The 12,722-nt window shown below is 35.3% G+C and overlaps 1 protein-coding gene across 5 annotated transcripts in view; it reads right to left on the bottom strand.

Annotated features, from left to right (window-relative positions):
- Mrtfb (myocardin related transcription factor B) overlaps positions 1-12,722 on the bottom strand; it is a 215,363-nt gene that overhangs the window by 81,732 nt on the left and 120,909 nt on the right. The window contains exon 1 of one of the 5 annotated variants that reach the window (XM_003477766.5): positions 2,228-3,142. The exons of the other annotated variants lie outside the window; for them this stretch is intronic. Coding sequence (XP_003477814.1) covers positions 2,228-2,348 — 121 coding nt within the window. The 5' untranslated portion in view covers positions 2,349-3,142. Of the gene's footprint in view, positions 1-2,227; positions 3,143-12,722 lie in introns of those variants that run through there. 5 annotated transcript variants of the gene reach the window in all.

Raw genomic sequence — 12,722 nt, 5'->3', positions numbered from 1 at the left:
ACAAAAAGACTAGAAACAGGCTATTAAGATATAAATTGTATGGCAAGACAGGTAAATTTTATCTTCAATTATTTTCATGGAGGGTTTTGACACACTGAAAGTCTTTTCCCTACCTTGTTATACCTATTAATTTACACAACAGTAATGTGCAGACTATTTCTTTACTTTGTAAATATATAACAGATTTTAAATTTAATAGAAAAATAATGTGAGGAAGGTTTTAAAAAATAAACAGGAAGGATGAAAAACTGGCATTAAACCAGACATCTCAAATCAAATACTGCTGGGCAGGGGGATATAGCTCAGTAACACAGCACTTGCCCAGCAAGCACAAGTTTGATTCCCGGTACCAAAACAAACAAAAAAATTGCTAAACGCAGTTCAAAACAAACTCTGTTCACTCTTATTGCATAAATGAGAAATTTAAGGGTAAGAGCAATAAATTTGAAGAGGGTCACAATACTAGTAAATGGTTTACCTGGGATTTGAACCTAAGTGATTTCATTCTATAGTTCATATTCTTTTGCTCCTTGTACATTATACTCTTGCACCTGTATAAGTCTCAAAATTATCACGGAGAGACTATAACATTATGTAATCATCTCAACTCTGCTATTCTGCTGATAATCCTCTTACTGTGTCTGTGCATGTGCGTGTATGCATATGTATATATGTATGTATGGTGCTGAAGATAGAACTCAGGGCCTTGCACATGCTGGATGTTGTATGTAGTTCTGTGACTGAACTACAACTCCATGCCTGTCTTTATATTTAAAATTTTTGCTTTCTATGCTCCTTAGTCACACTAGGCTATAGTGACATCCTTTTACTTCTCCTATTTGGTTTTCTTCTGCTTGTTTTTTTTCAGGTAGCACAAAATCTGTTTTAAATTTATGGTATTGATAGTAATAGGAGCCTAATGTTTAATTTAAATGCTGCATAAATAATTCTTGAACTTTAAAAAAATTAACAAAAAAAATTCAAGTTCCCATTTCCTAAAAACTCCACTGGCACTGATTTTTATAAAAATCTGCAATTTTCACAAGAATCTGTTGCACACAAGCAGAAATCTATTATTAGTTCTTAGCAACAGCTATTTGTACTTCACTGTGGTCGGTCATCTGTTTTGACTGAGGTGTTTTTCCTACCCATATCCCAAAGTATTTCAACTTCCGCAGGTCCAACTATTGTTTCTTCTTATCTCTTAAATCTGTAACAATCTATCATTACACCCTCATTCTAAAAGTCTGAGACAAAAATATGATGCATATCCTTTTGGAAGAAGCTCAAAGTGATACTGAGACTGATTACAGTTAAAGTTAGGGGGAGTCAGGGGGGTGGCTGAAGGAGCTGAAAGGAAAAAGGTTATTGTGGGGGTTTGTATCTCCAAAAGAGGATTAGAAAACCAATTTTTCAAATTCAATAAGCACTGAGAGGAGTGATCTTCATGTTTAAAATTTATAAAAAACTTACTCTTTGCAGACCCTGAATTTCTTAAACCATGTTCCTTGATCTTTTAAACTGCCATAGTAAAGCATACTGGGCTTGCCACACTTCAATATGCCAGAAACAAGGGGCAACAATGCCAAAAATCCTTGGCCATTTTCTTCAGTCAGTCAGTAAGGTACCTGTGTAGTCATCACTTACAGTAATAACAATATTCTCAAGCTTATTCTTTGCTTGCTTTGTTTCAAAAACAACTCCAAAGCCCCAAAACAAAAACCCAACTCCCCCTGCAACTACAAATATGCTTTTAAGAACAAAAAATATGTAATTTGCATTATACCCAACTAACTCATCATTTTAGTATTAAGGAAAAGCCACCTTCCTAGCTTTAAGCAACAATAACCACTAACATGCTAATTAGGAAAAATTAATCTTCCAGAATTATGTGTTTATAAACCTAAAAGAAGCAGTATCCTAATACTGAAAAAGAAATGGCCTCCAAAAAGCCATGGGGAGGCTGAAAAACTGGAGAAAATGAGCACATACACAAAATGAATCTGGAAAGATTTCACTAAAATTAGGAGCCTCCTAATTGTATCAATTATTGCAAAATCAGGTAACGCATCTTTAATAACAGCATTAAGCTTTTACTGCACAGAACTTGGAACATGTAAGGGCTATGGGTAAACAGAGAGCAGACACACGAGGGTAAACAGACAGATACATTCAACTGTTGATGGGAAAAGGAAGTTAGCTGTCCTGTCCCTTTCCACAAACTGACCTTCCTTGAGACTTTTCTGGTTGCTCCCTTCAAGGCATTCCTTTTCTTTAAAAGGTTCAAAATCCCCAGCAGTTAAAATTTCTGGGAAGCCCTGTTGATTCTTTTTGGAGCTATCGATCATGGTGAGAGGCTTCTGGAGACAGGCAGCATCCGGCAGGAGAAAGGCTCGGTTTGCAGGACAGCAGAGAGTGTTGCTCACAATACTTGAGTCCGGGATTCCTCGTTCCTACTCACAGTATCCCAATCGCTAGGCACCTATGTCTTTAAGTAGCTGAAGGCAGCCATTAGCCTTTAGCTTCTGGCTTGACCTGCAAGCACACGCATACTGCTGAAACCCTTAACTCTCACCCACATCAGGAGGCAGAGCCTGGGAGGCATGATTTTAAATCCCACCCCTTTTCCCAGCCAGTCTCCTTCCCGCTGCCATTCCAGCTTCCCCCATGCTGGGAGCTTCAATCTGCAGTTTGATGGTCCGAATCATCTGACAAATACTGAGTCAAACAGTTAAAAATAAATCTTCTAGTTGTTAAAAGAGAAAAAGTTGCAGATACCTAAGAAGACAAATTGCTGCCTGCCGTCTCTTCTGAATTCTCTATAAACAGCCGCAGGCAGTGGAAATACTTTATGTCGGCCAGCCGAGCACATTCATTACTCTTTAAATTCTCCAGCTAAACAAATGACAGGCTGGGGCATCTGAAGGAAGCAGTCTTATCTCAGCAAGGGTATCACAGTGAATAAACATGCTACCAGTATATCTAGATGAAGGGAGCCATTTGACTACAAAGTTCCTTGTGGAGTGTGTGGTTTGCAGCATGCAGTACTCTGGCAAAGCTCTTTGTAACAGGGAAATGTATTGTAACTGAAGCTTTCATCGTTTAGTGATTCAGACCCAAGCAGCAGTTTTCCTTTGTGCCACTAGTCGGCTAAGAGAACTAATATGGCTGGGCCTTTTTTAAGGGAAAAAAAAATCTCCCATGTATTAAAAAAAACCAGTAACACTGAGATCTATTTCAACAACTGACCAGTCCTAGTTTAATTTCACAGGAACTATCACCACAGGTACCTCTTCTGCATGTCACAGGCTGCTGTTAACTGCATATGAAGAATGCTTCTCAAAGGAAATCTCTAGGTATGGAATTTTCAGGGAAACATGCAGACAAGTTTGTTTCCATAAACATCAAATACATATCTAAAGTCAAAGTAACCTGCTGTATGCTCCTTTAGAAATCTCCCCAAACCCATCAAATGCTCTAAGAACATCTAATAACAGCAGATTATGAATACTGTACCATACCAGGTCTGTTCTGTTCACTTTTTTAAAAAACAACCAACATTTAACAGTGTCTGGAATATTAAAAATTTTCAATGTATGGCATAACTGAATACAAATTAAAGTAGAAGAAAGTGTACCAGGAAAATGGTTGATAATACGCATAATTTTCTAAACATTTTAGATCAATGACCAAGCGCCACTAATCTGGGATGAAAAACATCACATTTTCTCTTTAAAAGAAAATGAACAAATACACTCTAAGTAACTGGTATGACTCTCCTGTGAGTTAAAGAAAGGCTCAGCATCTTTATAGCCTTGCAAGAATACCAGCATGGTTTTCACTGCGCATGCACAGATGCAACTGAACAAAGCATTCTGTCCTTTACCCTTGGTTCCAAGGCTTGTGTGCATCAAACCTACACTGTTCTAGAAAGACTGGTATCTGTCCTGTGCTTCTTGAGAATGGTGTTACACAACACATGACATGCTTATTGTCAAATTTTTTCTGAAGTAATGTAAGCTCATCTGTGGTGGTCTAAACCTCTGCATAAACAGTGAAACAAGCATGTCAACACTTCAACATGCCCTCAAGCATTCTGGTACATCGGATCCGAGAGTCTGTATTCTTGTAAATAAACCGCTCCTGTACTTTTAAGAATTTTTTTTTAAAAAAACCATCATTTTTGAGGGTGTTCTTTTTATTAGTCATTTAATTAGATGTTCTGCAAAGATCATCTCATTTAATTCCCAACAATCCTGTGACCTCTATGATCACTAACACATTATAGACATTTTACACACCTTTACAAAGCTTTTAATGGCAGACTTAGAACTCAAATCTTGGTTCTCTAAAGCCCAAGTCTTTCTATTGCATTGTGAGGCACTGTCTACTATCTTTCAGAATGTCTCATTTCCAGGTTTTAATTTGATTTTTGGACATACTTAAGAGCAGAAATCATATTTTTCATAACATTCTAGCAATTCTTCTGATGAAAGAAAAGAAAGCCAACATAACCACACTAGAATGATTTTTACAGAAAGTATTTCAACTTTTTATGAAATAGTAATAAGAGCAGCTAACCTCATTTAGTGCTTACTATATGCCACGGTCTAAGTGCTTTTTATATATTATTTTGTTTAATTGGTTGATAGATTTGTAAGCTCAATATTATTATTCCAACTTACAGATGGAAAACTGTGGCCTAGAAAAATCAAATATTTTGAAAGAAGAAGTATATTTTATAAGAGGTAGCCAGGATTCCAAAGCAGATAGCTTGACTCCACAGCCTACATTAATTACTGTGCAAAAGGTACAATCAAAACTATAGGGGCTGGAGATTTAGCTCAGCAGCATAAGCACCTGCCTTGCAAGCAGACAGTTGTGAGTTTGATCCCCAGTACCGATTAAAAAAAAAAAACAAAAACTATAAACCTTCAACATTCTCTTTTCAAGAATGATTTTAAATCCTGAAAAAAATGCTCAAAAGTTTTTAGGTCACAAGTGTAAAAACCTAAGTAGATTTACATTAGCCACTTCAAAATTCTTTATGCTCTCTGTGCATATGTTCAGTATGAGTCCAGGTTTTTTTTTTTTAAACAAAATGCTATCTTTTAAGGATTCATTTTAAGCTTAGTAATTTTTATATCGGTGAAGTATGAAAAGTCTAATAAGGAATTATGTCATTCTGCTATATATAGGTTAGTACCAAAAATTGTATCTTTATAGTTTTGAAAGGAAATGATCTCTCTAGTGGTACATGTGCCTAAAAGAACATTTATTTACCAGTTCCCCCCAAAATTGGAAATTATTTCAAATTCAAAGAACAATTTTTATTCTGAACTCTCTGTGAGTAGGTTCTGGTATAATCTTCTCTAGGGACTCTGGTACGACATGATTCCTACAAATAAGAATATTCTTCTACAGAACCACAGTATCAGTATTAAGAAATTAACAATAACATGTCACTGCCATCTGACTCACAAACTGCATTTAAGTTCTACCAACTGTCACCTAAGTGCCCTTTATAGCAAAAAGATCCATGGCAGGATCACATATGACACTGAATTACTAACACTCTGAAGTTTTTGTCCAACTAAAATGGTTCTTTAGTCTTTCTTGACCTTTCTTGGATTTTGAAGATTACTGGCTAGTAATTTCATGAAATTATCCTCAATTTGGGTTTGTCTAATGTGTCTTCATGAGTATACCGAGACAATGAATTTTGGCAGGAGTACCTCCATCCTGACAAACCCATTATAAGAATGCTTTAGCAACACAGTACACCAGAATGTCATTTATTTCCCCTAGTGACTCTGGACCTGATTTGGAGCTGTGGTTTGCTGCTACTGTCCAAAACTCCAAGACAGAACTAGACTATACTGCTAGACTGGGAAACTTAAAGCACAGTTTCTATTGAATATAGTTTGCTTTTATACCACTGTAAAGTTGAAAAACTGTATGTGGGCTATCTTAAATTAGGGAGCATTAATATTAATGGTACATCCATTTCTAAGAACAAATACTATTTGCTTGGTTTACATTACCTAATTACATTGCAGTCTCACAGTTTCTTGTTTTATTTAGTAGGTTATACATGTTACTACAGTATTTATTCTGATGCTCAGATTATCCCAGATTTAGCTAGTGGGGACTGCAAATTTCTTATTGTCATGACCCTATCATTCTTTGAGCATAATACTTTCTGGCACAAGATGTTCCATGCTCACCTTGTACTTCTGCTGCCCCATTCAGAAGCCAAGATCTGAATGCTAGGTGTGCTCACTGCTATTAGGCTGTCACTGTTCCCAGGTTTCTCTGTAGACACAGTTGGTAAATACATCTGTGAATTTGGTTTCTGCAGTAAGTAATATACATCTGCATATAAATATTATACATCTATTTACTTATATACGTTGAAAATTCCAAATTTACCACTGCTTTCATTTTCACTCTAATGCTACAGGGTCATTTTCATTTTTCTTGTCTGTACTTACAGCACTCTTTTTTTTGTAGAGGGAATGAACTCATAACTTTGCGCTTGCCAGGCAGGTACTTGGTGCCACTAAGCTAGATCCCAGGGCCACAGCACTGGTGTTTTTTTTTTTTTTTAATGGATCTCTACCCTGTGAGCCTACTGTCATCATTACTACCCATTATCCTCCTTGCCCTGGCTGGGCTTTTTGCCCCTACTTTCTTTGCTTGGTTCCATATAATGTCTTCCGTACTGAGCTAGGAAGGGAGAAGGAGACTTATATCATCTCTCAGTATGAGAATCCCACAGTTGTCACATGAATTGATTTCCAGTATTTTGCCTTGGCTCTTTACTGTATGAGCCTCATTTTCTTCATTGTCATTTGGCTCTATTGTCCTAAGTGACATTTAACTTCAAAGAGTATGCAATTAAAGTTACTTCTGCTACAATAAATCTGCTTCCACAGTATTTGTGTGGCATGCACACTCAAAAGAGCTGACTTTAAAAGAGACTACCATAGATTAAATCAATTTTCCCACCACTCCAAGCACAGATATATAATAAGCATGAGAAAAACTGGCTTAGAGTAGAACGATCCAAGAAGAGCTTCAGGGAATTAGAATACAAATAAACAAGGCTCAAGGGACCTATATGAAAACTTGGCACAGCCACTATATGCTCATCAAGTTAAGATGGAAAGATCTCCTATGATGGTGCTTTACTTCCATAAGAACATGGGAATATGAAACATCAGAAGTAGCAAATGTAAAGAGACTGCTAAGTACTGACATATGCTTCTCCTATAGCATTTCTGAGATGGAGACTGAGAAAAACTCTTCTTTGCTTCTCCTACATCATGCATTGTCACACTCCCCTGTAGGAACTTGCTGTGGGAATGAGGTCAAACTCTGTAGCTTCCAAATATTCAAAAATCTACATAAGCTAAATACATAGGAGAAAATTTCAGTGGAAGGTATACCTAGAGTTTTTTCTTATGGGTATCATACTTTTAAGAAAATGTATTTTTTGATCTTTATTTTTCTCCACTTTAATTTTATAAGTATCGCTGTGAAATGTTATGCCTTTAGATCATGAAATGGTTACAGTAAATCCCAATAATTAATTAAAATTTTTTTTGGTAAAAAATGAAATTAGTACTATCTGAGATCAAATCATGAGCCTTAAAAACCTTCTTTTGTGTGTGTGTGTGTGTGTGTGTGTGTGTGTGTGTGTGTGTGTCTTTGTTTTTTTGAGACAGGGTCTCACTGTGTAGTTCAGACTGTTCTTGAACTCATGGCAATCCTCTTGCTCATCCTAAATGCTGGGATTACAGGGGTGTACCACCATGCCTGGCTCAAAACCTTTGTTATTATCACTTAAAATACATTAGCTGGGAATAGTGCCACACAACCATAATCCTAGCTATCTGGAAGGCTAAGGCAAGACAACTGTGAGTCTGAGATCAGCCTAGGTAATTTAGGAAGACTTTGTCTCACACAAATATACATATGTGTGTGACACATATTGCACACACCACACACAGACATATAATGCTCTTTATGTTAGCATTTAAAAAATATACAGTGTGGACATATAGTGCTTCAGATGTAAATAGATTAATAAATTAACCGGAAAAGAAACTACCATTTCCAGAGGAGGAGGAATTTTCTGACATTTCTAAGACAATATGGTTTTTAAAAAATCATCAGTGACTTCCATATTACAGCACACCAAAACACTACTCCAGGGAAAGCAAGCTTAAAGGATCTGCCCTATGTTGTGTGTTTGCTGGTTAATCGCTACTCAGAGAAGAGAGGAAATCACGTGGGGTGGGTTAAGGATTGAAGAACATAGATTGTAGTGTATCCTTAGTTGAGCCTTTACATTCCAATGGTAACACTGAAGTGCAAGTATCTGACCCACATGAGTGACTAATGCCATATGTCTGATTCTCAGTATGAATAATGAAGAGATGACAAAGTACATGTTACCAGCTTTTAAAAAGTTACTCCTCCATCTTTTTGGTGGTACTAGAGGTTAAACAGAAGGCCTCATGCACAGACCAGTGCTCTACCATTGAGTTGTATCTTCAGAACTTTTTATTGAGGCAGTCTCTTACCAAGTTGTCCATCATGTGCTCATATCCTCCTGCTTGAGTTTCCTTAAGCATCTGAGATTACAGACGTCCACTACTCTGCATGTCTAAGACTTACAGATATATAAATAGAGACAACTGGCTGGGAGATTTTCAACAAAGAACTTTCTTTACATTACATGTTATCTGCAGATCTCAAATTCTGCAATAACTTCCTTCATCACAGCATATAAGAGAAAATGAAATGAATATAGCTTTGAAAATTTCACAAAGATATAAGAGGTGAGCAAAAAGTTAAGAGGACAAAATCTCAGCATGGTATATTACTAAGTTATGGTCAGTGCAATGTTAATAGTTTTAATAACAAGAAGACCAACCACAATAGTGCTTCTCAACCTTCTATATATACTATTATTGGCCTACTTTTTATGTAATTTTCCTAAATCATTTTTAATAAATTTTAATATGTCAGATTTATTTATGGTATGTGTATCTATGCCTTATACATGCATAAAAAGAATGAAGGTTTTTTCACTCATCCCCCAGGAACTAATTTTTACTCCTAATGAGAAGGTTTATTTTACAAGAAGGAAAGTACTTTTTATTTTGAGATAAAAATAGCAACACATGGGTAACTTGTATGCAGGCAACCCTTCACCTTAACAAGATTCGCAATCTATAATAATGATTTTTATGTTACAAGTAAATTTAGTATACTTTTTAAACTCTTGAGCAACTTTTGCTTCTCAGTATCTGAGTTGTGGTGACATGCACTAAAATTTCTGGTCTATATTTCAAATGTTCAAAGAAGAATTGATACATCTTCAAGTCATTTCTGTTGGCAATCACAAATCTTTAGTCATATCTTCTGACTCCTAACACTCTTCACCGAAAGCAAATGTACTATTTCTACTTCTTTTTTCATTTTGACTAATTCTACATGTGATTTTTCAAAGGCATTTATTTTAAATTTAATTTTAGGGAGAAGAGAACAGTATAGACAGACTGATGAAGTTTAGAGGCAGGATGTTTTTGTAGAAGGAGCATGACTTTAGAGATAATTTGGTCATGAGATCTTGGGGAAAGTGGTAAGGTTTTCATGTCTTAGATGCTTTGTCTATGGAAATAACAGCTATTTTCTATGATTATAAACATTAGAAAAAATATACATAAAAGATTCATCATAGAAATAATGGGCCATTCCTACATAGTGTGAAGATTCATTTCTAGAAGAATTTCTCATCTATATTCTTCCATAGCTATTTTGCTAGGTTTGACATTTCTCTGGCAACCCCATGCACTACTCTGCATGTAAGGTCTGCATAACCACAGACTCTCTGGGACTCCATACACACATGGACACAATTAATTCCACTTATACATAACTCCACTTGCTACAACCTCCATTTCATGGTTAGGTACCAAGAGGTAAATAACTTGTCCAGTTATACAATTTTTAAGAAATAGAACAGAGATGTCTTAATCTAGAGAGTATGGCTTCAACCTGCTAGCTTTTCTCAAAGGGTTCTTGTGAGACAATTAACTCTAATGCCCAAAGGCAATCACAGAGAATTAACTTCTTTTCTAGGTATCTAAAATTGTGTGTGTTAAGTCATCCTTGGGAGAACTGAGAACAACCATTCAAATCACAATTGTGGCATTTAATTTTCTCTGAAAGCCAGGCTGAGAAGGGCCTGATGCTTTTCATTATTCCTTTAAGGTTTCTCTCAACACTTACCTGTATACTTTGCATATTCCTCCTCTATCTCAGTAAGTCTTATAATCTTCAAGAGCTGGAATTATATCTCATTCACCTTTTTATTCCTATGAAATCTAATGTTTAAATAATGGTCACATGGTCAAGTTTCTTTTTAATTAAATAAAGTTTTTTATTCAGTTTCCTTACCAGTTAAAAGTTGTTTTATTTATTTAGGATTGTGTCAGAGACACTTCAATACCAATTTTAATGAGATATAATTCAAAGTATACAAACCGGTTGTGTTGATGGGGGAACACCTGTGGAACCATGGTCACACTGGAGACACAGGACTTTTTCATCATTCTAGAAGGTTTCTTCAAGCTCCTTTGCAGTACCTCTATCACACCCAACCCTACATAATAATCACTGATCTGCTTTTTACTAGTATAGTTAGCTTGCCTTTTCTAAAATTTCAAGTAAAGAATCTTGAAATAGTCTCTACTATTTACAAAATTTTACTACAATAGATTTAACTGAATGTCTAAAACTAGGAAAAAACCTGAGCAGAAGTAATGTGATGATCTAAACCAACCAAATCAACCTATTCATTCATTAAAATAAATACCATTTGTAATAACTGAAGAGTGATTTCTTTTTTTTTTTTGGTCTTTTTTTTTGTTTTTATCGGTACCAGGGATTGAACTCACGACTGCCTGATTGCAAGGCAGGCGCTTATGCCGCTGAGCTAAATCCCCAGCCCCCTGAAGACTGATTTCTAAAATGCATGTACATGGTGTAACACAGGGAACTATGACTAAAAATACCATACTATTTGGTCATTGATGTGTGTGCTCAAGGGACACTGATGCTGAAAACCAGAGATGTAGAATTCAGATTTTAAAAAATGACAAAAAAGGCATTTTGCGGCTCAATCCCATAATGTGAAGATTGTGACATGCACAGTTATGATTATTCACAAGACAGTACATTTATGGTTAGAAAGCCTAAAAGACAAGTGATCCATTATGACAAGGTTAGAAATGCACAAATAGGAGACTTTAATTTGCCATTCTCCATATAAGACAAATGAAGCTGACAAATAAACAAATACATAAGCAAGCCCAAATTACATTATCAAGAAAAAGATGTTATCAATATATACAGAACTTTATATCCTGATGATACAGAAACCAACTCAAATATATGTGGAACACTAAAAAAAAAAAGTCACACATTAATCAGAAAGCAAATTTTGGTAAATTCTATAAATAAAAATTATTACAAATATGTTGATCTCAATGCAATGCAACTATAAATTATTAAAAGACTATCTGAAAATTACCTATTACTTCATAGAAAAGCAACAAACTTAATTGAAAATTTCTAAAAAAAAGAAATAATTTCTTTGTATATCAGAATACATAGCATATATTTAAGTGATGATCAGAGAAAAATTTGAATCTATAAACCATTATATCAGTAACAATGAAGGAATGAAAATAAAATACAAGACAAAGACAAAAAAGCCTTTAACAAAATAACAAACCCTCAGGGTTTATGTGGTGGTATCAAAAGATTTATTTTATGTATAATTGGAATACCAGAAAATTAGCAGAAACAAAATGGGCCACAAAACATATTTGCAAAAATATGCCTGAAAATTTCCCAAGTTAGATAAGAAACATAAATTTACAGGTTTAAGAAACCTAGCAAACCTCGGAATAAATTCAGTGACATTAAGAAATAAATAGCCTTCAAATAACACAAATAATCAGCAGTTTCTTTTAAAGAACACACTTGCAGACAACACTTCATTACTAATAGCAAAAAGATTAAAAATCTTTAGAAGTAATCTAAGAACAAGAAATGTGTAAAACTCTAGTAAAATGCAAAAGTAGGACTGAACAAATAGGCAGTTCTTGTTTGTGGACAGGGTAACACACCATTACAAGAAAGCAGTCTTCTCTAAACTGATTTGTAAGTGTTGATACCTAAGTTACATGGGAAAAAAATATGTAAGTTGAGATAGAAAAACACACACAAAAAAGCCATACTATGGAAGAGGAAAAGAGCCTTACATGACAAAAATAAACTTGAGGAGCAGGAATCTAAATGTACACATGCACAAACAGATACACTCAAATCATATGTATATTGTGAACACATTGATGAGATTCCTCTAAAACCTGGAAAAGTTTTCAAACTATGACCTTAAATCCAAATGTAATAAAAGACTGATAGATTTTTGTAACATTTTAAAAATGCCCAAAAGCACATCAAAAGAGTTAATATCCGCAATATACAAGTAACTCTTTAAAAGCTGAAAAGTTGAGCTGCATGTGGTAATGCTCCCTTGTAAACTAAGTACTTTCAAGGCTGAAAAAGGATCGCTGTGAGTTTGAGGGCAGCCTGGGCTACATGGCGAATTTACGGGCAGCCCAAACCACATAATGAAA

The sequence above is a fragment of the Cavia porcellus genome, unplaced genomic scaffold (genome assembly GCF_034190915.1).
Source record: "Cavia porcellus strain 051 isolate PalLab524CR breed Dunkin Hartley unplaced genomic scaffold, mCavPor4.1 scaffold_16, whole genome shotgun sequence".
Taxonomy (NCBI): Eukaryota; Metazoa; Chordata; class Mammalia; order Rodentia; family Caviidae; genus Cavia; species Cavia porcellus.
The sequence above is the reverse complement of the archived record's forward strand: the minus strand, read 5'-3'. Positions and strand labels throughout refer to the sequence as shown.